The 25,317-nt window shown below is 41.1% G+C and overlaps 2 protein-coding genes across 6 annotated transcripts in view; both read left to right on the top strand.

Annotated features, from left to right (window-relative positions):
• LAT (linker for activation of T cells) overlaps positions 1 to 25,317 on the top strand; it is a 237,997-nt gene that overhangs the window by 162,327 nt on the left and 50,353 nt on the right. The window contains exon 11 of one of the 2 annotated variants that reach the window (XM_049699374.1): positions 17,756 to 18,792. The exons of the other annotated variant lie outside the window; for it this stretch is intronic. The gene's annotated coding sequence lies outside the window, so the exon portion shown is untranslated. Of the gene's footprint in view, positions 1 to 17,755; positions 18,793 to 25,317 lie in introns of those variants that run through there. 2 annotated transcript variants of the gene reach the window in all.
• XPO6 (exportin 6) overlaps positions 1 to 25,317 on the top strand; it is a 106,764-nt gene that overhangs the window by 45,787 nt on the left and 35,660 nt on the right. For all 4 annotated transcript variants that reach the window (XM_004268606.4, XM_033426057.2, XM_049699351.1 and 1 more), the window contains 4 exons: positions 431 to 508; positions 9,315 to 9,768; positions 13,063 to 13,189; positions 18,977 to 19,086. In XM_004268606.4, coding sequence (XP_004268654.2) covers positions 431 to 508; positions 9,315 to 9,768; positions 13,063 to 13,189; positions 18,977 to 19,086 — 769 coding nt within the window. The remainder of the gene's footprint in view (positions 1 to 430; positions 509 to 9,314; positions 9,769 to 13,062; positions 13,190 to 18,976; positions 19,087 to 25,317) is intronic.

Genomic DNA, 25,317 nt, shown 5'->3' with positions numbered 1-25,317 from the left:
GAGACAGACAGGTAGCAGTTAGTTAGTCTGGTGAAAGGTCAAGTTGGATTGGAAGGGGGAGAGCAGTTCAGAGGTTAAGAAGGAGAACACATGAGAAAGGAACAGCTAGTAAATAGTGCAGTGTGATGAAGCCTGCGTGTGGGGTGGGGGTGAGGCCGGACAGGGAGAGCAGAGGCCAGATGCTGAGATTGTGCGGATGGTACTGTTGACTGGTGAGGAGCATGAGAATATTAGTGGCAGGTTTGTGGGGGAAGATAAATTGAGTTTGGAATATCCAAGTGGTGGTGTCCAGAAAAAGCAGTTAGACATAGAGACAGTTGTTTAAATACTGATTCTTGATCAAATATATCAATACATTGTTTTTCTAAATCTGATTTTTATATGTTAGGTTTTATTTCTCTCTTAAACTCAGTTTCTCCTTTCTTGGTAGGTATCTTGGAGACTGTCTGGGACAAACACAGCGTGACTGCTGCCACCCCACCACCATCCCCAACCTCAGGAGAAAGTGGTATGGTCTGCACCACACATTGTGTTCCTCTTTTTAAATTCAGTTGGGGGTCTCAGCAGGGTAGCAATTGCTTATCTATGCCAGACACAGATGCACATTCTTCCTTAATCTATTTTTGGCCTCTCTGCCCTTGTCTTCTGAGTAGCTGACTTTCTTAGTTCCTTGTAAGTACATGTACTTTCTAATATAATATTTCGAACAACATAGCTTGTTTCTTCCTTGCCCATCAGGAAGGTGGCACCTTCAGCTTATGACTGCTGTCCCTCCTGGCTTATTTTTCCCTTTTTCTCATATTTCATGGCTGTATTGCTCATGCTGAGGTTGGTATGAGCCTGTGGGCGTGATGGGTCTGCTTTGCAGTCATGCAGGGGTCAGGTCATAGGAGGTGGGTGGCAGCCCGAAGGAGGGGACGTGGGCATGTGGAGTGCTTCTTCCTCATGGGCTCAGGGAAAAGTCATCTTGGCCTGGACAGATTGGGAACCAGTGTGCAGTAATCAGCATTGACTTTACAAAAGTTCGGATTTATTTGATCAAGTGTGGGCATATTTACAGTGGCCATTAAATAGTTTACTGGTGGCTAGTTATTGTCCATAGTTATATTAATATCTGTTTCAAAAGTCAGAGTGCAGTTCACCTAAAAATGGCTACTTTCAAGGATGGATGGAAAGAGGAAATTGTGTCTGAGCAGGAACTTTTCACTTCTAAATGGCTTCTGTTTACGTTAAATGGTCACAAATTCTTTTCAAGTAGAGTACATCCTGTGAAATGACACATACTACTTCCTCTACTGTAAAGGTTGATGTGGCTAATGAGAAGTGTTTCCTCATTTTTCTCCTTTACCTCAAGGAAATAGGCTGTTGAAATCAGACATCTCTGAGCCCTAGCTGTTTCATGTAGCCTGTTGATAATATGTGGAAGTTGAAATTCTTGCAGAGTTGCTGTAGAATTGAAAATACATCATGAAGTTTTGAGGACTGCTTACAGTTTACTAATTTATTTCAATTCTATTTATCATACTTGGATTAAAAACTGTTAGTCATTTGTCATACTTCTTAGGTTAAAAACTATTACAGAGTTCTAGAGTATATTAAAAGCCTACAGGAAATTGAACTTTATTTGTATTTGGTGGCAAACCTTCATTTTCAAAGTGGATATTTGAGGTGACTTAGCAGATTTATATTTTGCAATATTTGAATGATTAAAGAAAAAATTGCAAAGATGCAGAGATTTGATTTTTGAGTATACACCTTGGAATCTCTTGCAGTTTGGCTGATCTTAAAATTTGTCATCTCAGGAATTCCCTGGTGGTCCAATGGTTAGGACTCCGTGCTCTCACTGCGGAGGGCCCGGGTTCAATCCCTGGTGGGGGAACTAGAATCCCACAGGCCGTGTGGTGTGGCCAAAAAAAAAAAATTTGTCATCTCATTTCAATAGTAGTTTGCAAAAATTGGTTCTTTTGATAGTTGAATACTATCTTAGTATCCAGGTTAAGTGAGCAGCAGCAGTTTACTTTAGTAAAACTTGTTTTTCTGACATCGTTTTCCAGTACCAAAAGTTGTGAGTTTTAGTTGGCTTCTTTCAGGTACATGTTCTGAGCTAACTCAGTTGATACTTTGATAGACTTATATCCTGGAGGCCAGGTTGGAGAATATTAGATAATACAAATCAAAAATAAATGCTTGACTCTTTCATGTTTTGCCTAGGTTTTGTTTATGAGGTTAGGGGAAATAAAATAAGAACTCAGTTGACATTCCATACAAACAAAACCTAAAAATATGATGAGTGCTTTTTGAGAGTTGCCTCTTAGACATATTAAAATTTTTGAAGTCTTGAATTTTAGTGTTTGAGAAAAAGCAGAATAAATTGAAACTGGTGGGGGGGTGGACTAGGGAGTTAAATAAGCTTTTAAGTTGGTACACTTCCTCTTTTAAAAAAAAATTGCATGTTCACTTGTTAACTCTCTTTGTGAGAGTTGTGAGTGAAGTCATCAGATCTTGCTTCACTATATGGGCAAAAATGCTAATGATTTAATCAACATTTATTTTGATGCTTTTGCTCAACTGCCTTTGTGCCCTTAAGACACCAAGTTAAGTGGTAAAATGTCTAGAAAATTCTTTAGCTCTCTTGACTGTGAGTTCAGTTTTATGGAGGAAATTCTGAGAAACCATGGGGCCCAGTGAATAAACTCAGATAATTCCTAAACATACCCCATCAGCAGTCCCTGCCAGACTCTCACTGCCCTGCCCAGCTACCCATCAGACTTGGCCCCGTGGGCTTTTGGTCTCTTTTCTCATATGTTTTCTTGTAATGTCATTTTCTGTCTGATGACTTTCAAAGAATAAAACCCAGGGACTAGTCCCTCTGACAACTGCTCTAACAGTCTGGTTATAGAAAATATTTTGACAGGTGTGTGTAGTTCATTTCTCAGAATAGTTCCCCAAATTATTGCCTCATCTCTTAAACTCACCTCACTAGACCAGAATCCTGTGAAATTGATGATGGTTTTCTCTCTTATTTACAAAAAGGAAGCTGGGGTTCATGGCGGGTAACTTGCCAGAGGTCACATCACCAGTGAGGGGTGGGACAGTGACGTGAACCCATCATTCCCAGTCGAGGTGCACTGTCTTTCTTCTAAGTTTGCTGTCTCGGTCACTCTCACCATTTCTGCCTGCCTCCTCCTTCCCCTGGTTGAGTCCTGGCTCGCTGCTTACTTGGTTTACCTTCTCTGACCTTGGATGTCCTCTCTGTAGAAGAGCAGCTCTGCTCTGAGGAGTGAGTGAGGGGAGGTGTGGATGTACCGTCTGTATGCCGTGGTGCGGCTTCCTTCTTTGCTCGTGCAGCCTCAGCCCTCTTCCTTAGTTACTCTCCTCTTGTCCTTGCTTCTTTTTGCTTGGAAAATGGGAAAAAATGTGAACAAAACGAAATTACATAAATACTGTAGTTCTGAGCTAGCTTTGTTCTGTAATAAAAATTAAGGGGCCATATCGGTCTTGCACACATGGTATTTAGTTTTAAATATAGATGTGTATATATACTGGCGATGGAAAGTTTTTTAGGGTGAAGATGTCTTAGCCCTAATTGATTACGACCAGTTTACGCCTTCTGGTTTTTTCCCAAACTCTTTATAAGATGCACATGTTCGTGTACTTGTAGATCTTTTCACCTGTAGAAAAATGAGACTTTGGATCACAACTCTTTTGATCTTGTTTCCTCCTCCCAAGGGTTCCTTAAAAAGAGTTTCTCCCCATTTTACTGGACTGAGGCTACAGTTAGGTCGGAGGTTCTTAGTTGGGGTGATTTAGCCCTGCAGGGGATATTTGGCAATGTGGAGAAACTTCTTGGTTAACATAACTGAAGAAAGAGTAAGTACTACTGGCGTCTGGTGAGTGGAGGCCAAGGATGCTGCTAAATATCCTTCAGTGCACAGAACAGTAAAGAATTATCCAGCCCCAAATGTGAATAGTGCTGAGGTTGAGAAACTCTTAGTGAATGTAGAACTGAATAGAACATATGTGGAATTTCAATAAGTAAGAAAAGAAGAAAGCTGAGGGGATCTTTGTATGAAAGCCCATTACAAGTGTTCCAGCCATGTCTGGGCTACTTCCAAGTCAGTAAATGCCCCAGAGTAGCCTACGTACTACTTGGGGCATGGGTGTCTGTTGCCGCCAGGGCCTGGCCCAATTCAGGGACGATGAAGTTGGTCACAGGTTTTTTAAAATCGAGGAGCCCTCTTACAAGTCCTCTTTATAATCAAGAGCTTGTTAAAGCTGTCTCAGCATAGCTTTGGAAATGCTGCAGCATGAAGCAGGGTCTCTGTTCTGTGGCGATGCCTTCACTTGGATTAAAATATAATTTTGGGGCTTCCCTGGTGGCGCGGTGGTTGAGAGTCCGCCTGCCAATGCAGGGGACACAGATTTGTGCCCCGGTCTGGGAAGATCCCACGTGCCGCGGAGCGGCTGGGCCCGTGAGCCATGGCCGCTGAGCCTGCGCGTCCGGAGCCTGTGCTCCGCAACGGGAGAGGCCACAACAGTGAGAGGCCCGCGTACCGAAAAAAAAGAAAAAATATATATAATTTTGGAAAAAATTCTTCTATGATTTACTAAAATTCCCTGAAACATTTAAAGTTGAGTAAAATAATTTTTATCGAGAAACAACATTAAAAGATACTTGTTTTGAGGGGAAAAAATAGTCAGAGATCATCCTATCCACATAAACAGGTTTTTACCTTTGCATACTCCCGTTCAGTCTTTGTCCTTGTCCTTGTATCTTTCTATAGTTTCTGTCATGGTGTACACATGCTATTTTACATGTGACTTTGGATCTTACATATTTTTCTATTTTTGAATATTAGCTTTCTGACTGATCATTTTTCTTGGCTGCATAATCTTTCCTGACCTGGCTTCTGGGAAGGAGCATAGGCTTTGGGGCTAGACCTGGGTTTTAGTTTTAGCTCTGCCTCTGACTAGCTGAGGAACATGGGGGAAATGCCTCATCTATCTGTGTTTGAGTTATTCTAACTGTCTGTAAGTGCAGATAATCGTAATACCTACTTTAGAGCTGGGAGCATTAAATGAGAATATGTAAAGTGCTTGGTGCAGCACCAAGCAAATAATAATAGCACATGAAATGGTAGCTGTTCTTTTTTTTTTTTTTAACATTTATTTATTTATGGCTGTGTTGGGTCTTCGCTGCGTGCGGGCTTTCTCTAGTTGTGGCGAGCGGGGGCTACTCTTCGTTGCGGTGCGCGGGCCTCTCATTGCAGTGGCTTCTCTTGTTGCGGAGCACGGGCTCTGGGCACCCGGGCTTCAGTAGTTGTGGCTCTCAGGTAGAGCGCAGGCTGAGTCGTTGTGGCGCACAGGCTTAGTTGCTCCGCGGCATGTGGGATCTTACCAGACCAGGGCTCGAACCCCTGTCCCCTGCATTGGCAGGCGGATTCTTAACCACTGTGCCACCAGGGAAGTCCTAGTAGCTGTTCTTAACATCAGTGTTATCATTGATGTGTTGCTCTCCCCACACCCCACCTTAGAATTCCATTCTGGAAAAATTCTTCTGAGCTGAAGAATAGGGCCAACTTTTTTGTTTTGTTTTTGTTTTTAAAGCCAGAATTTATTTCTATTTAAGAATGTTCAAGAGACTTTAAAAAGGCCCAAGGGCCCAACAGTGTCCGGGTTTAGTGTAAGATCATACTGAGGTGGTGTCTGTTGGTTCCTCCATTGCTAAAGCCTCAATTTGATCCTGGTTGGTAAATGCCCTGATAATTCTAATAGTTGGGTAATGGTGATTTCCTCTAACTGGCATCTTTCATAAATGGCCGTCAGTCCATGAACGATGAAAAAAGCAATACCAGAAACAACCATTGATAGAAAGTTGTATGACTCAAGTGGAAAGCCACCACAGCAATTCCAAAAATCAAAATTATTAATCCAGTAATAAACAAACTGAAACGTTTGCAGATTCTGCTTGAACATCCTTCTTGCATTATTCTTTGAAACCAGGTCTTCTGATTACCAGCTTGAGTAGCTGAGATCATGATGAGTCTCATCTGGTATCAAATGCAGCTCTTTCAGAATAGAAACCAGCAAACACCTTTCAAGACAGATGCCAGAGGACAGCTTTTTAATCTAGTTTTAACAATGGAAATTAAACTCTTATTAATAAATCACAAAATCCTCATTTTAATGGCTGAGGAGATTGAGGCTGAGAAACGTTAACTACTCTGTTCATATTAATCCAACATTAGTATAAGGCAGCAGTTCTCAATAGGCCTGGGGACCCCTGGAGGTCCCCCCAAACCCTTTCAGGGTCCCAAAGGTCAACGATGTGGTCATAAAAATACTAAGACATTGTTTGTCATTTTTATTCTCACTCTTCTGAGTATACCGAGTAAAAAAAGCTCATTCAGATTCCACATTGCAGTTAACCTTTAAGAAATTAGTACTCATCAGATTTTAGTATTAGAATAGCTGCCGTTATCTGAAAAGGCCACTTCCTTCTCTTTCAGTTGTATATCTGTGTGAAGCTGGGTTCTCGTCATATACTTCAGTAAAACAACATTGTACAACAGATTGGGTACAGAACCAGATGAGAGAATCTAGCTATCTTCTTTCAAGCCACACAATAAAGAGATTTCCAAAAATGTAGAAACAGTGCTATTCTTCTCACTAATTTTTTGGAGGGCAAAATATAATTTTTTCATTTAAAAATGTTATTTATGCTAACATGTAATGGGCTTATCATTATTAAATGAATTAAATATTTGAAAAATTCTTAGTTTTAATTTCTAATATGACAAATATCAATAGAAATAACCTACATAAACAGAAAGAAGCTTTTTGCTGTCCTCAGTGATTTTTAAGAGTGTAAAGGGGTTTTAAGACTAAAACATTTGAGAACTGCTGCTATAAGGTAAAAAACAAAATGTAAAAATTTACCCAATATTCCTCCATACAGAAATAACATCATTCCAGACCTCTCTCTCTACATAAATGCAGTTAAAGGTAGATTAAACTGAATAAAAGGACCAAATGGTATCGTATCATATATTTTTTTTTGGTATCATATATTTTTGCTAAAGACTATTCAGTTTTAGTTTTACTTGAATTTAACAGGAAGTATTAAATGGAAGGAATTGCTGACCTTGAGATGCTTTTTCCACAAGGAATATTAGTTTGTAAAAGATATCTCCAAGGATAAGAAAAAAAGATTATGAAAACCAATTTCTTACTACATATTTTAATTTTAGACCATATATTTTGAGACTCCGTGCTTGTGAAAGATGAGAAAGTTAGTTAGCACACCCTTCTATAATTCCTCCATTTGTTTAGTCTTGATTCTGTATTTAATTCAGTGCTTGCATTAGTCCCTTTGCCACAGCTTCACCATTCTGTAATTCTTTTTTATTTATCTCTTTATTTGCATGGTTTCATCGTTCAGTTGCTCCCTAAGAATTTGTGGGCAATATATTATTTGAATTTTTGCATGTTTTAAAAAAATGTCACCTTCCTTTATACTCAAAGGGGACCTTTGGGTTAAGTCATTCTTTGCCCCAGAACTTGTAGATACTGCACCACTGTTTTTTGGCTTTGACTGTTACTGTGAAGTCTGAATTCGAGGTTTTCTCCTTTGTATATGTGCCTTTTCTGCCTACCTTCCCTTATTACTGAAGTTTTTGTATTGATTACTCATTTTTTTTCTTGGGGCTGAATAAGCCCTTTCATTTTGTATAGTGACACCTTTATTTCAGGAAAGGCTTCTTCTTGTTATAGTTATGAATGTTTTTCTTCTTTTGTCTTCTCTAAAATCATTTTATAGCCACCCCCACCCCCAATTTCATTTTGTGTGATTTCCTTTAGTGTTTAGTGCTTCTCAAAAATTAAGCAAGCGTAAGAATCACCTGGAGAGCTGGTACAAGCACAGCTTCCTGCCCCTGCCCGCCAGGTTCTACTTCAGTGGGTGTGGGTGTTGCCTGATCATTTGTATTTCCGACAAACTTCCAGGTTATGTTGGTGATGCAGGTCCACAGACCTCACCTTGACTAGCCCAGTAGTTTCAAATTTTTGGTCTTTGGACCTGTTTACTCTTTTTTTTTTTTTTAATTGAGGTATAATTGACATATAACACTGTTAGTTGCAGGTGTACAAAATAGTGATTTATGTATATTTGCAAAATGATCACCACAGTAAATGTAGATCCATTACCACACATAGTTACAAATTTTTTTCTTGTGAGAATTTATTTTACACTACTAGCAACTTTCAAATATACAATACAGTATTGTAAACTATAGTCACCATATTGTACATTACATCCCCAGGACTTATTTGTCTTACAGCTGGAAGTTTGTACCTTTTTACCACCTTCACCTGTTTCGCCCACCCTGGACCCCTTTATTCTTTTTTTTAAAAAAATTAATTAATTATTATTATTATTTTTTGGCTGTATTGGGTCTTTGTTCCTGCACACAGGCTTTCTCTCTAGTTGTGGTGAGTGGGGGCTCCTCTTCGTTGCGGTGTGCGGGCTTCTCACTGCGGTGGCTTCTCTTGTTGCGGAGCACAGGCTCTAGGCGCCCGGGCTTCAGTAGTTGTGGCATGCGGGCTCAGTAGTTGTGGCTCGCTGACTGTAGAGCGCAGGCTCAGTAGTTGTGGCACACGGGCTTAGTTGCTCTGCGGCATGTGGGATCTTCCTGGACCAGGGCTTGAACCCGTGTCTCCTCCATTGGCAGGTGGATTCTTAACCACTGTGCCACCAGGGAATTCCCTGGACCCCTTTACTCTTAAGAATTATTGAGGTCCTTAAAGAGCTTTGTGGGTTTTATCTATGGGTATTCAAACTGAGAAAATTTGGAAATATTTATTAATTCTTTTAAAAGTAACTGTGATGAACTCAGTGCATATTAACAAATAATACATCTTAATGAAAAATAACTTTTCCAAAGCAAACAAAAACACTTACTGAGAAGAGCGGCATTACATTTTTGTAAATCTCTTTAATATGTAGCTTAATGATAGATAGCGTTTGCTTTTTCTCTGTTGCTTGTAACTTGGCGTGTAACCTCTGGAAAACTCCGTTGTACACTTGTGAGATAATAAAAGTGAAAAAGGAAAATAACATTCTTTTAAAAATAGTTTTGAATTTGTGAACCCCGAAAAGCGTCTGGGGGCTCTCAGGGGTCCCTGGACCAAACTTTGAGAACTTCTGCTTTATGCTAATGCTTGGTTTTTTGTTTTTGTTTTTTGTGAGGAGAATTACTTACATTGGTTTATAAGAGATTTGATAGTGTGTATCTTAAAAGCCTTTTGTGTTTCAGGCGACTTACTGAGTAACCTGTTGCAGAGTCCTAGTTCAGCCAAACTGTTGAATCAGCCAATCCCCATCCTTGATGTGGAGAGTGAGTATATCTGTTCCCTGGCCTTGGAGTGCCTGGCCCATCTCTTCAGTTGGATTCCTCTGTCTGCCAGCATCACCCCGTCCCTCCTTACCACCATCTTCCACTTTGCACGCTTTGGCTGTGACATCCGGGCCAGAAAGATGGCATCAGTTAATGGCAGCAGCCAGAACTGTGTGTTGGGTCAGGAGCGCGGCCGGCTTGGGGTCCTGGCCATGTCCTGCATCAATGAACTCATGTCCAAGAACTGTGTGCCTATGGAGTTCGAGGAGTACTTACTGCGTATGTTCCAGCAGACTTTCTACCTCCTGCAGAAAATCACCAAGGATAACAATGCCCACACGGTGAAGAGCAGGCTAGAAGAACTCGATGAGAGGTAATGAAAACAGGTGTGGCATCGGCTGTGCCCTGAGAATGGGCCTTGACTGTTTATCACGTTGCGCTGCATAGTGTCTGTAATCCTCTTTGGTTTCAGAATCTGGGGCTCCTGGTGAGGAACGGAGAGGTAGGTGTGTACCAGTAAGTCCAAGCTTAGCTGGAAGGGCTAGGGTGGTTAAGGGAAGCGAGTCGAGTTGGAAAAGTTGTGAATTGTGTGAATTGTGTAGGTTGGTTGTCTTCTTTGCCCGTCCACCTCCTGTCCTCCCTTCCACCCTTGTCCGCCCTCTCCTCACTCTTTGCCTGCAGGTCTGAGGTGGTGCAGGAACTGGGACCGCTGCTCATGCGTAGCCAAGCACAGGAGAGGAGGCCCGTGGAGGTACAGGAGTTACACTTGCCCTTCCTTGCTTGGTGTTGCTTGTTGGTTCTTCCTGTTTGACTTTTCTCAAGTGAACGTCGTGCAGTGTATAGGAATGTTGTCACTATTGTGAGTTTTACACTGATGACAAGAAAGGAGAGTTGTTAATGGGGCACACACCTGAGTTTCTTGGTTACTGTCCTCTTGAATGGCGCCTGAAATCACTTAGCCTCGCTTTATTAAGGACTCTTAGCAGATGGTCCCACAGTATGCTGAGGCATGGTCTCATTTATATTTCCCTTACAGATGATGTCATTTATGTATCTTACAGCTTTCATTAATATGATGCTACTGCTGTGTAAAAACAAAAGGGAAAATTGGAAGCTTATATTAAGAACATTATGTTGACTGTTCAGAGACTTTCAAACAGATAAATTGTATTGAATTAGTAAATATTTATAGATTGCCTGGCAGCAAAAGTTGTTAGTATTTTCATCAATTTTCCTTGGCTTGTTTTTGTTGTTAAGCTATACAGAGTTAAGCCATTTCTTTTTCTTTAGAGTAAGCAGCAGGATATAAAGTCAGGTGCCTAAAGTTAAGACAGTTTTACTGCTTTCTAAATTTAGCAATTTTAATAAGTTATTCTAAAGTTGAAAAAATTGATACATGAGATTATTTTGGTTTGGTTCATTGTAAACAAGCTTTGTGTGAAATTTTCTTTGTATAATCACAAAAGAACTCATAATCTGATATGGTAATATGTTGGTTTTATTTTTCATTATTTGGTAATAGCTTCCTATTTGAATTCAAAAACATCAGCATTGAGACACACAGCTTATATGTTTATATCCTTTCTATTATATCCTTTCTAGCTTTGGTTAAGAAAGGCTGTATTTTCATATGTTTAAAAAAATCACAACAGTAACCCAACTGCTTGTACCAACCATCAGATATCAGTTGTTCTGACTTTTACTGTGGTGTAATGTTTGTTATGGCTTACATTTGGGTGGTATAAAAATGTCATCATGGATGATCTGTGTTCTGATTTTGTTACGTGTAACTTTTGTGCTCTTGGTTTTATATTTTAATCCTATGCTTCCTATTGCCCTGTGAAAGCTGAGAGGTGCCTGGAAGCAGAAAGGTGACATGAACAACACTGTGTGCTTGCTTCCTGGCTCTTGGGTCCCTTACCACTAATTCTAAACAGCTAAGTCCATTCTCAGTTGTTTAGGAGCTGCTTAACCAGGTTTCTTCCTCTCTTCTCCTCTACTGCCTTTTTTTCTAACTTTCTACTGCTCATTAGCACCTGTACCAGAAGGTGGGCAAGGGAAAGAAAATGAGGTGAAATAAAATTGGAGTTTTAGCTACTGAACAGTCTTGCTTGTATTCTTTAAAAAAATTGGGTTGGAGATTCAAATAAAATTGAGATTGTGTGGTATTTGACCCATGACTTCTCCTTATTCTTTAATGGGTGGTAGGGAATTGAGTGCATCTTCCTAAAGAGCAGCAAACTGGTTGATGTCTTTGAATAACCACATAAAAATGTGTAATAGGCTGAGCGAGGAATGAGGAGTTCCTGCTCTTGAGTATTAGTGATTGAAGGCCTCAGAGAAGTTTTTTTGTACTTTCCTATCTCTAAAAACAGTTGATTAGTGCCTTACTGTTTTTCAAGTATTTGACCCCATGATCCTTATCAAACAAATTATTATTATTTTTTTAAGCTGCAAATAAGCTTACCTGTGTGTGGCGGCCACACAGATTGGCCACCCTCAGGGTGCTAGGTCCCAGAAACAATATGGGACGTTTTATTTATGGGCCAGTTTTGCTCTTCTGAGGAGTAGTCTTCTTTCCCTTTATTATCTCATACATCTTTGCTTTAAAAAAAAAAAAAAAACACAGCTTTTTGCAGTTAGGAGTTTCAGAATTGCTTTTAACCATCATTCAATATTTGGCTAAGGCCCAGTGTATCTTTTATCTTTTTTAATCTGTCTCTGAAATGTGGTTTATGGAGGTATGCCCATCTCATTTTCTAATCACCTTTTGGTATTTAGGAGCTTAAAATGACAGTTTCTGAAATGTGAGAGTGATGATGTGCTGTGTATTCAATAACAAAAATATCTTATCCTTGCAGCTGTGACCCACACTCTTCTGTGAAATGATATTTGAATACAAATGAATTGGGAATTCACTGTGATGTGAAAAGAAAGAGCACTGGATTGGGAGTAGATGGTAGTCCCATTCTTCTGTGAGCTGGCTGAGTGACCTTGGGCCAGTCACTTTATCTCTCTGGGCTTCATCTCTAAAATGATGCATCAGTGAATTGTCCTTGAGTCTTGTCCAGCTCTAATAGTCCTCCTCCCTTAGATTTGACATCACTTTTAGAATGGATTGGGACGTGCTATGTTTAATTAGCACCAGGAGCCAGAGGGTGGGGAAAAAACATGAACATTAGGTTGCAAGACTGAATATATCTTACCTGGATGCCATCCCTTTCCTAAAGCCTTGTTTTGTTTTTGGGTTTTTAGCATATTCGTTTTAATATTTTGGCCTCCTAGCAAAGAAAACCAGCCCTCCAGACTTGCCACATTGAAATGACAGATCATCTGCCCATGGACCTTTTGAGTACCATTTCCTTTCACTTTAATTGGGTCATAACACTGAGTTAGAAAATATGAGGACGCTAGCTTATAAGATGCCTTACCTAGATAGTGTCTGAGGATTAAAGTTGCTTTTCTGCTATGTTTCAGGTGGTAATGGAATGAAGGGTTGCCTGACCTGTAGGTAATTGTTGCAGGCCTTTATATTTTTAACTGAAAATATATTTGTTATAAATCTGTATAGTTTTGTACTGAAAGAAATTTGGATTGAATTTGAGTTCTCTTCTAGGGAGGTGGCCGAGTTTCTCATTGTCACCTTTTGTCTTCTTGTCTTCTTTAGCTACATTGAGAAGTTTACTGACTTTCTGCGGCTCTTTGTGAGTGTTCACCTAAGAAGAATCGAGTCCTACTCCCAGTTCCCCGTGGTGGAGTTTTTGACACTTTTGTTCAAGTACACATTTCATCAGGTAAAGCGCTGGAACTGCCCATGTCTATCCCTTGCCACTCAAAATGTCTACTTTGTTATTTTCAGGAGAAAGAACTTCTTTATTTTATTTGTCAAACATTTATATAGTGCTTACTATATGAAGATTAACACATTTATCCTTCATAACAACCCTATGAGGTAGGTATTATTATCATCCCCATTTTACAGATAAAGAAACTGAGGCACAAAGATAACTTGCTGAGGGTCATACAGTAAGCGGTGGAGCCAGATAGAGTCTGCTCTTAATCATTGTTATGTTGAAGAAGCAAAATATAGAAAAAGTCTGAAGTTAGGGCCTTTAGTTCTAGTCTGTAACTGTCACTAAGACTACCCACAAGGACATTGTAAATAGTGAAGTTCTCAAGAGTTCAGTTTTGGTGGATCCAGTTGTTTCCCCCATTCAGCAAACGTTTTTTGAGCTTCTGTTGTGTTCCAGGAGTGAGGCCTATAACCCTTGTAAACAAAGTCCTTGCGTTCACTGAATTTACATTCTGATGACTCAATATTGTTTGTTTCTATATATATTTTAGCAGCTTTATTGAGATAACATTTACTTACTGTGCAATTCACCCATTGTAATTGTACAATTCAGTGATGTTCGGTAGTTTTATAGACTTGTGCAGCCATCATCAGAGTCCAGTTTTAAACATTTCTGTCATGCCCTATCACTTGTGCCCATTTGTGTGTCTTTTTTTTTTTTTTTGCGGTACACGGGCCTCTCACTGTTGTGGCCTCTCCTGTTGCGGAGCACAGGCTCCGGACACGCAGGCTCAGCGGCCGTGGCTCACGGGCCCAGCCGCTCCGCGGCATGTGGGATCTTCCTGGACCAGGGCACGAACCCGTGTCCCCTGCATCGGCAGGCGGACTCTCAACCACTGCGCCACCAGGGAAGCCCCTGTGTGTCTTTTTAAAATAAGCTTTTTGGGGAGCTCCCTGGTGGCCTAGTAGTTAGGATTCAGGGCTTTCACTGGTGTGGTCCGGGCTCAATCCCTGGTCGAGGAACTGAGATCCTGCAAGCATTGCAGTGCAGCCCCCCCCACTCCCCCCAAAAAAGCTTTTTGTTGAACTATCACACACGTATGGAAAAGCACATAAATCATACATGTGTAGCTTCGTGAGTTTTCCCAAAACGAACAAGACATGTGACCACCAAAGTCAAGAAGTAGAACATTACCAGCACCCCCAGAAATCCCCTCATGTCCTTCATCACTCCCCTCCACATCCTCCCCAGAAGTAACCCCAGACCTGACTTTAATATCCCACATGAGTTGTGCCTGTTTTAGAACTTCTCTAAATGGAAGCATACAATGTAGATTTGTTTTGTCTGACTTCTTTCATTCAACATTATGTTTGTGAGCTTCATCTGTGTTGTGTGTGGCAGTAGTTTGTTCTCATTGTTTTATAGGAAGTCATTAGAAAAGCCACTCCACTGCTGATTTGGGCCACTTCCAGTTTTTGGTGGTCATGAATCATGTTGCAGTGAATATTCTTGTGCCTGCCTTTTGATGTACATATGTAGCTCTTTCTGTGTATGTTGGTATATTACCAGGAATGAAACTGCTGGGTCAGTGAGGGCATCTGATTTTACAAGCAGTCTTTTTTGGTTGTTTCAATCACTGATGTTGTAACTTAATGAGGCTAGAGGAGAGGTAAGGGTGGAGGTTGGGAGGGGGGTGTGTATGTAAAAGGGGATTTGGAAGGGTGCGGATGGAGGAAGAGGATCAAAGGTTAAAGAAGTGACACGATGTCTGATAGAGGGGCCGGTGAGTGCAGAGCAAGAAGGAAGCATGCTGATCTCACTAGGCCTAAGAAGGGATAGAAGAGGTGATGAGATATAGGAGGGTGAGGATGTAGGAGAGAAGCATCAGAAGTGGGAGAGATTTGAGATGGATCTGGAGAAATCTTAAAGGGGACCAGGAAAAAAGAAAGGATTTGATAGATACCTTTGAATAAGTGCAGCAGAAACGAACGAGAGATAAGGAGCCAGTGCTGGGGGCAGAAGGAGGGGTTTGTTTGGGAAACGGAATGAACCGTCTTCCGATTTTGCTCCCTGTGTAAAATGGGACCTTTTTAGTATACGTGGTGTAGAAGAAAGCTAAAAAGTGCTTTGAAGTATGCGTGTCTGATGCTTCCTTCTTTGGATGTGGACCCAAAAGTCCTGTGTTTGAGCTCTGGTTATTTCTGTTAGGTCTCTGTCCTTGGATAAGTCTTTTAAATTTACTAGGGAGATAGACTGCAGTGGGCATCTTTCGGGTGTTTCCATATTCATCTTCTATGATTCTTTCACTAGAATCCTACGGGTTCATTTTCCATTGAACCGAGAGTGGTGGTTTTATATATTTATATATGTTTTAATTACATACTGGGAGAAGAGATAGATTGGTCATGAGGCAAACAGCAAGCTTCTGTCTTCCTCCCTCACCCAGCGGGTCACTGTCAGCTGAGCTCCCTGTGTTCTGCTGGCCTCCTGTGTGAGGACTTGCATTTCTGGGTGCAGACTCTGGGCTGTGTGGGTTGGTGGCCTCAAGGTGCAGGCAGAAGCCGATTCTGAGCACTGGCCAGAAGGGCAGGAACCTGGAAGGGGCTCCGGGGGAAGCTGCCCTTTGCTGGAGAGGCAGGGAGGGAGAAAGCTGGCAGGGCACACTCTAGGCCCAGGAGCTGGTAGTAAAAGATTTCTTTAGGATAAGGTTTAAGAATAAGAAATTGAATTGCTGTCAAGAGAGAGCTTTAAGTTCTCATCTGTTTATTAACAGCATGTTCTTCCTTTATCATAGCTAAGTTCTCTGTAAAGTGGGAAAATGTGTCTTTTCTCTTGTTTAGAGGGTTATTCTCAGTGTACTTTGCCTTTTGTTCCTACAATTCATGGAAATATTAGTCCTGGTCAACATTTTTTTTTTATTTATTTAATCTTTGGGTCTGTTGGGTCTTTGTTGCTGCACGTGGGCTTTCTCTAGTTGTGGTGAATGGGGGCTACTCTTCATTGCGGTGCACAGGCTTCTCATTGCAGTGGCTTTTCTTGTTGAGGACCACGGGCTCCAGGCACGTGGGCTTCAGTAGTTGTGGCTTGCGGGCTCTAGAGCACAGGCTCGGTAGTTGTGGCGCACGGACTTAGTTGCTCCGCGGCATGTGGGATCTTCCCGGACCAGGGCTCGAACCCGTGTCCCCTGCATTGGTAGGCGGATTCTTAACCACTGCGCCACAAGGGAAGTCCCTGGTCAGCATATTTTTAAAGAATAGTAATAAGATGAAGATGGTGGTAGTATCTTCCCATAACCATTTCCTCTCTTCTGTTTATTTTCCTGAATTTTTTCTTTCACCTAAGTGTCCTGCTACAGTCCCTCCAGCCACTAGTGCTCACCAGGTGTTTGCCTCCACCACTGCTGAGCCCCTGAGGTGTCTGTATAAACATGGTTTCTGTCTTCCTGCTCCTTCTCTTGCTGTATCATTACCAATTCCTTCTTGGTCTTGCAGTTTCCATTTTGCCCCTTCTTCTTAAAACATGCCTGAGATAGTATGGCATAGGGGGAAGGGTCTGGACTGGGGGAGTCTTACGATCCACAGTCTAGTTCTGTTTTTGTTCTTTATCTTGTCACCTTGGGCAGATGACTTGACTTCTGGTTTCTTTGTCTGTGAAATGGGAGGAAGAAAGACATCTCTCTGCTTTCCAGGACTGTTGTGAAAATCAAATAGACCTATGCAAATCAAACTTGGAGAGAAGAGTAGTATCATTAGTTTTTTAAAGGAACTTGCCAGGATCTTTAGTGACTAACCAGCCCTGGAATCTGAAAAGTAAAAAATCTGAGTATGGGTACATTTTAAAAATGGGTCCATGAGGGCTCTGCAAAGTTGTATGACTCCAAAAGTGCAGTCAGTGTATTGCCTTTATGACCTTAGCAATCTGTGCCCAGAGCAATTGTCAAAGGCCAGACTGTGGGCAGTGCATAAGGCCTCACAGTGGGGCCTGTAGAGATGGATGTGAATGGTAGTGTTTCAGGTCCTACAGAGGGTGTATTTGCCCAACTTTTTTTCCAGCCTTGAGCCACACAGTAAATCCTCAATTCAAACGCAAGAGAAAGACATGTATAATTGTAAACTACTTTGACATAGCCATAACACTTGGATTTATATGGTGGCTTTTCTCAAAAGCACCTCCACGTGCATCAATCAGTTATATTTTTTGGTGAGGGATCTGGTAGGTATTTATTTTCAAAGCAAGGAAGGGCGGCTGGGTAACCTCCTTACTGGAAGCACAGCAAGCCAAAGCCAGGACAAGACTACATCTCCTGGCTGCAAGTCAAGTGCCTGTCCACAAGCTACCCATATTATTTCCACACGGCTTATTGTTTTTTCTGCTTATTCTTCTGGTTCATTTTGTGTTCTGAGGATGGCCCTGCCAGTGGTCCTGATGGAGCTATAGCATAGCAGTCCAGTTCCAGAGCTGCCCTGTGGCTTGTGAGTGGGGTCTGCCACATTTTTTTTTTTTTTTTTTTTTTTTTTCTGTACGTGGGCCTCTCACTGCTGTGGCCTCTCCCATTGCGGAGCACAGGCTCCGGACGCGCAGGCTCAGCGGCCATGGCTCACGGGCCCAGCCGCTCCGCGGCATGTGGGATCTTCCCGGACCGGGGCACGAACCCGTGTCCCCTGCATCGGCAGGCAGACTCTCAACCACTGCGCCACCAGGGAAGCCCCATGCCACATTTTTTAAGTTTACAGTTTTTCTGTCTCAGACTCAGCCTGGGTACACCACCACTGTCATTGGTAGTTAGCTCTTGGACAGATTCCATACATGCCCTTGTAAACTTCTGGATTTCTTTGGCCCAGAGATGGAAGGAAACTGACTGAAGAAGATGATGGTATTATTTCTTTCCATATCTGATCCTGCCATCAAATATGTAGTTCAATGAAGTAATCACAAGTAAAGCCAAAGAGTTCTTGTAGGTAGCAAGAATTTGAGTGGATATATAAGGGATTGGGGGGCCACAGATGAAACTGAATATGTGTGAGAAGGACTAGATGTTGGAGAATATAGTGCTTGGATTTTGCATGAAATAGAATCTCAAGGCTCTTGAGAAAGTTGATCAGCGCAGTGGTCCAGGCACTAGGACCCTACAAAGACTTGCTCTTTTCTCCTTACTTTGTCCTTATCGACACCTGGTAAGAGGTTGCTATTAGCCTGTTTGACACATCTACTTTGCAGATGAGCTAAAGCCTGTAGATCAGTCTTAACGAGCTCATTTTCAATCTGTTATGTAGGAAGACTGCAGATGTTACTTTCCTAATGTTCAAATGTGTAAACTTGTCACTTTGGAGCCACTGAAACTTAGTTTTGGTTTTGTAATAGTATGTAGTGGAAAGAGCATTGACTGGGGTTAAATGGACCTGTTCCTACCCCTGACCTTGAACATATCTCTGGATCTCAGTTTCTTTTTCTCTAAAACAGATTTGAATTGGATGATCTGTAAGAGCTGTCCGCAGCACAGTCTCAGACTTTAAAACAGGTGTTCGCTCGGCTTATGTTGTAAATTGGTTTGCCCTGCATAGTACAGTATCTCCTTAATGATGTGTTCCATGGTACCCTTGTCTTGTTAGGTTCAACAGGGCCCAATCGTGAAGACTGAATAAAAGACACCAATTGTGGTTACCAAGAAGCCGAGGGAACCTAGGCTTATGGTTGTAGCATTCTGGTGTATGTAAACACTGGTGGGTGTGTTTCTAAGGAGTAGTTGCATTAAGTAATTTCATTGTCTGGATTTCTTTTGCACCATAGCCTACTCATGAAGGTTACTTCTCTTGTTTGGATATCTGGACGCTCTTTTTGGACTATCTGACAAGTAAAATTAAAAGCCGTCTGGGAGACAAGGAAGCAGTTCTCAACAGGTAAACCACAGAAACATTTATAAGCAGAAATAAACATTTTTGTCAGTTTTTCTTGTGGCCTAAAGAGGCAACCATGCAGTCAGACCTCTTTAGTGAAACTGAGTCATGTAAGCTGTTTAGGTAGTAAAGCCATTGAGCATTTTCTTCTTTCTTCCCCTTAAATATCTCATTTTTTAAAAATACATTTTTCTGGTTAAAAAAGTAATATGTATTGTTAATTTTTTAGGTATGATAATGTTTTTGTGGTCCCCATCCTCCCCCATGGCCCTTATTTTAGAGATACAACCTGAAGTATTTACTGGATAAAATGATATGATATATGGGATTTGCTTTAAAATAATTCCCTGGGGGGCTTCCCTGGTGGCGCAGTGGTTGAGAGTCCGCCTGCTGATGCAGGGGACACGGGTTCGTGCCCCGGTCCGGGAAGATCCCACATGCTGCGGAGCAGCTGGGCCCGTGAGCCATGGCCGCTGAGGCTGCGCGTCTGGAGCCTGTGCTCCACAACGGCAGAGGTCACAACAGTAAGAGGCCCGCGTACCGCAAAAAAAAAAAAAAAAAAAAAAAAAAAAAATTCCCTGGGGATAGAGGGGGAAGTGGGTTGGCCATGTGTTGATAATTGGTTTGAACTTAATTGATAGGAACTTGGGGTTCATTATAGCCTCACTCCTTTTGTATGTGCTTGAAAATTTCCCAAATAAAGTAATAAATACTTGTCAGGAAAAAAATATTTATTTTAAAAACTAGCAAAGATAGAAAAATATAAAAAAAAGTTATCTATAATCCCGCAGTCCAGAGATAGTCATTTTTGTACTTCTAATTTTATTTTAAAAAACAGAAAATGGGGAAATGTTTTTTCCCCCCGTTTCTCAAGCCCATTTTTTCTTGTTTGCAGGCAGAAAGTATGGTTCCTGTACACTGTGGTCGTTATATATCTAATTATTTGAAGCTAATATATCTAGAATGCTCAGCACATTACAGATGCTCAGTAAATAGTATTAGTGGTTGATGGTGGAGATAGTGAACGCCCCTCCCCCAGAAATGTGCCAAATGGAGGTGGTGAGGAGACCCCCCAACTGGGGAGAGTTGGACTGAGTCTCTAAAACCCTTTCCATTGCTGAGGTTTTATGCGTTTTTAAAATTCGAAACAGTATTTGCATTCCAAGTTTAGCATTTGCACTTTCATTCCCAAAACTATTTTTGTGATTGCAAAATAGCTTCCAGCTTGTTATGGTGTCAGGTCACATGTGGTTATGGGTAGTTTATTTGTGTGTCAGAAACCTTCTTACACAACAGTGGATCCTGTTTTTGGTGAATTTGCCAACTGTGAGTAATTGTGTTGTTGAATGAGATTGTTCAAAGAAAAGACACTTCCGCCAAATTCTCTTTCTTGTATGCTGAGCGGTTGCATCCTTTGGTTCTGGGACTGTGCCTGATTTTGCTATATATAAGTGGTAGATATTCTTTCACATATCTCAGGCTTGTTGGAAGAATAAACTGAGGACATACATGATTAATATGAAAATGCTTTTTAAAGCACAGTACAAATGTGCTTTAGGTGTGGAGAATATGGTTCCATTGAGAAAATATATACTTGTGCAGACTGTTGCACCAATAGAAGGAGCAGTGGTACAGTTTAAATTTCTTTTCTGCTTCATGGCAGCAGTGTTACTTTTGGTCAAGTTATATGGTAATCACATTTCCTCTTGCAAAATGAGCATACTAATACTGATACCTCTTTTGCAGAATGGCTAGGATTCAAGGAAATTGTATATAAAATACCTGGCACACTATCGATCACGTATTAGGCACTCAATAAATGGGCATAGTAATGACTACACAGTAATAATAAGTAATAGAAGATGTTGCTGTTACTTGACTGAGGTGGTGACTGTGGAGTTAAATGACAGGGTCCCTGGATAGCAAAGACTTTCAGCCCACTTGCAGATATTGTCTTGCCTGCCTAGGCATCTGTCATCTGTTGTCACAGTTGTCAGTGGTTCTTGCTGACCACTTTAAACACTAGGGGTGGGATGATTTGGGAAATTGGGATTGACATATATACACTATTGATACTGTGTATAAAATAGACAACTAATGAGAACCTACTGTGTAGCACAAGGAACTCTACTCAGTGCTCTGTGGTGACCTAAATGAGAAGGAAATCCTTAAAAGAGGGGATATATGTATATACATTCATGTATATGTATACATATATACACTTTGCTGTACAGTATAAACTAACACAATATTGTAAAGCAACTGTACTCCAATTTTAAAAAAAAGCACTAGGGATTTTTCTCATTGGTCATTTGATTATTATCCTAAATAAGGCTTTCTAATTTTTCATGACTTTTTTTTTTTTAAACATACATGTATAACACTTTTATGCCTTTAAAAAACAAAAAATCCCCAAACCTTCAAAGCTTGTCTGTGGTTTATGCTGTTAAATGGTAACCATCTTCTGGGGAACTGCTTGTCAGTCAGACACCCTCTAGTGGTCTAAGGTAGTAGACTACAAAGAAGGGTGTAGTCTGCTGAGGTGTGCAAAGAAAATAGTTGAACTTTAACTTAACATGTTTTTCCTTTCACCTCTTATGCTTACACAAGTGTGCACTGAAAAAAATTTATTCTTAAAATTTATTTATTTATTAAAATTATTTATTTTTAAAATAAATTTATTTATTTTTGGCTGCGTTGGGTCTTTGTTGCTGCGTGCGGGCTTTCTCTAGTTGCGGCGAGCTGGGGCTCCTCTTTGTTGCGGTGCGTGGGCTTCTCATTGTGGTGGCTTCTCTTTGTTGCGGAGCATGGGCTCTAGGCATGTGGGCTTCAGTAGTTGCAGCACGTGGGCTCAGTAGTTGTGGCTCACGGGCTCTAGAGTACAGACTCAGTAGTTGTGGTGCACGGGCTCAGTTGCTCCGCGGCATGTGGGATCTTCCCGGCCCAGGGCTCCAACCCGTGTCCCCTGCATTGGCAGGCGGATTCTTAACCACTGCGCCACCAGGGAAGCCCTGAAAAAATTTTAAATGAAAGTTAAACCACTGCTCTAGGTTATATTAGAGATCCCAATATATTAGAGATACACTGTTTTGCAGAAGCAACTGATATAGAGCACTGGCTACAGATAATTACCACATTCATTTTAATGAAGAGCATGTAAATGCAATCAAATGTTTTTCAACTGAGAAAATGTATCTGAAAGAAGTTGGGGGGCTTTTGTGGCTTGAGCCAGAATTTCAGAAGCAACTGATCTTGCAGGAAGTAGTCAAGAATGTTTTCTTGGTATCTTAAATGTAAAACGTAGGTGTGGTTAAGTCACAGAGACAGCATTCAGTTCCTGTCCCTTGTGGTTTAAAGGTTTTGCATCATTCATCACAACAAAGTGATAGGCATTGTAGGCTATGAATTTAGAAGCACAAATGTACATGGATTTATTTTTGGTCCTAGGAGCTTGGAAATTGGAGCTCTGCATGTTCCTTGTTCAGTGAGGATCCTCAAGAGTTTCTTGGTCAGAACTGGTGGGGACTTAGAGAACTTGAGTCCCAGTGTTAATGGAATAAATGTTCTGTAACATACCCAGCTCAACAAAATTGCTAATGGGGTTTACTGTTCAGGTTTGCCATTTTGAATCTGTGGTGTGGGAAGACCTAAATTTCAGTCTCCTTTTCTCCTCTTTGTACTTTGGGAATGGTTGTTCCTACTTTACAAGTTGTTGAGCAAATTAAATGAACCAGTGTGTGTAAAGTACCTTGGCTGACCGTAGGTGTTCAGTAAATAAGTATTGGTTCTCGTCCCTTTTCTCTCTCTCTCACTCCCTTCTCTCTATGCTTGTCAATGTGAAGGGAGACACCTGTGTAGAAACTTATTTTTACAGGAAGATGAGGAAACCTGAAGTGAGTTAAGCAACCTGAAGTTATTGAGTCATGTCCTGTGAACCCCTTTGTCATGAAAGTACTGGCAAGTGCTGGCCATAGACCTGCCAGGGATTCTGGGTGACTTTCAATTGGACTATAAACAAATGTGGGTAAGCGTGAGAAAAATTGCTGCCCTTTTTTTCTGAGTGGGTTTTTCTGCTAAATAGAGAGGAAGTGCCATTGTGACACATGGCATTTTGATACAGTTAATAGAAGGTATTAACTAGGGTTGTACCAGGGCTTCAGTAGCTTTCTAGCTCTTGCTACGAGAAATTCATGCTGTTGACTGCCCCAGAGAGCAAGGGAATGGAATCTTAGTTATTTCATTGAGTTGGAAAAGCTATCCAGGACTGTGCTTCAGTGCTTCATAGTTATCTGACTTGTAGTTTTGTTTATTTAGTCCCTGCGTGTTTATTCATTTGTTTGTTCTCTTGTTCCTTCATTCATCATATGTTTACAAACACCTACTATGTAGTCACCTTAATGTGTATAATTTTATTTAACTCCCAGAAGAAGTTGAGGTGCTTTTGGAATCACATTTGTGGCTTGAGCTACCCAGGTCTATAGGTATATTTACATTGTATATTTAACCGTGTAATGCTATAAGTTTCTCTCTGAGCACTGCTTTAGCTTTATCAAATTTTAATATGTTTTATTTTCCTTTCCATTCAATTTAAAATATTTTGTAATTTCTCTTGGGTTCCTCTTTGTTGTTTAATTTCCAAATATTTGGGGATTTTCCATATGTCTACTCATTATTGTTTTCTAGTTGATAATGATCTGCAAACACATTTTGGGTGATTTCAGTTCTTTTCAATTTGTTAAGGTTTGTTTTATGATCTAGTCTTCTTGGTGATTGTTCATTGTGCACTTGAAAAGAGTGTGCATTCTACTGTTGTTGGGTGGAGTGTTCTAGATATGTCAGTTAGGTCAGGTTGGTTGATGGTGTTCTATATGTTGTGTTTATCCGGTTTGTTCTATCAGTTACTGAGAGAGAGGTGAATTCTCCCAGGTATAATTATGGATTTGTCTACATCTCCTTTCAGTTCTATCAGTTTTTGCTTCATTTATTTTGAGACTCTGTTGTTTCACACAAGTTTAGTTTTCCTTTTCAATGTATCTATTGAGTGTTTGACTATATCTCTTTATGTGAGTTTTTTAAGTGGTTGCTCTGTATATTAAAATACATATACGGGCTTCCCTGGTGGCGCAGTGGTTGAGAGTCCTCCTGCCGATGCAGGGGACACGGGTTCGTGCCCTGGTCCGGGAAGATCCCACATGCCGTGGAGTGGCTGGGCCCGTGAGCCATGGCTGCTGAGCCTGCACGTCCGGAGCCTGTGCTCTGCAACGGGAGAGGCCACAACAGTGAAAGGCCCACGTACTGCAAAAAAAAAAAAAAAATATATATATATATATATATATATATATATATATATTTAATTTTTCAAGTTAACATACTACCACTTCAAGTGTGATATAGGAACCTCATCACCATATAGATCTTTTTGCCCTCCCTTCTTTGTATTGAGGTTGCCATATATTTTACATCTGTGTACATTGAAAACCCCATCAGACAGTGTTCTGTTTTTGCTTTCATCCAACATTCATATTTTAAAGATCTTAAGAGAAACAATAAACAGTCTGTTGTATTTACCAAGAGATTTGTCAGTTCTCTTGCTTTCCCTTCATTCTTGAATTCCAGGTTTCTTTTTCATTATCCTTTATCTTCTATTTTAATCAGCTCGGGGTGCCATAACAAAATACCACTGACTGGGTGGCTTAAACAACAGAAATTAATTTTCTCATACTTCTGGAGACTGGAAGTCATGGATCAGGGTGCTGGCAGATTTGGTTTCTGGTGAGGGCTCTCCCTGGCTTGCAGACGCTGCCTTCCCTCTGTGACCTCACATGGCCTCTCTTCTGTGCATGAACAGGGAGTGGGGCGAGTGAGCACACTCGCTCCTACTTCCTCATGTCTCCTCCTCTTCATATAAGTGGATTAAGGCCCGCCCCACCCTTATGATCTCACTTAACTTTTATTAACTTTTATAGGCCTTGTCTCCAGTACAGTCACACTGAGAGTTAGGGCTTCAGCGTATGAATTTATTTATTTATTTATTTAAATAAATTGGGTCTTCGTTGGGTCTTCGCAGCATTGGGTCTTCGTTGCTGCACACAGGCTTTCTCTAGTTGCAGCGAGCGGGGGCTACTCTTCGTTGCATTGTGTGGGCTTCTCATTGCGGTGGCTTCTCTTGTGGAGCATGGGCTCTAGGTGCGCAAGCTTCAGTAGTTGCAGCACACAGGCTCAGTAGTTGTGGCA

This window comes from Orcinus orca, chromosome 16 (genome assembly GCF_937001465.1).
Source record: "Orcinus orca chromosome 16, mOrcOrc1.1, whole genome shotgun sequence".
NCBI classification, from domain to species: domain Eukaryota; kingdom Metazoa; phylum Chordata; class Mammalia; order Artiodactyla; family Delphinidae; genus Orcinus; species Orcinus orca.
The sequence above is the reverse complement of the archived record's forward strand: the minus strand, read 5'-3'. Positions and strand labels throughout refer to the sequence as shown.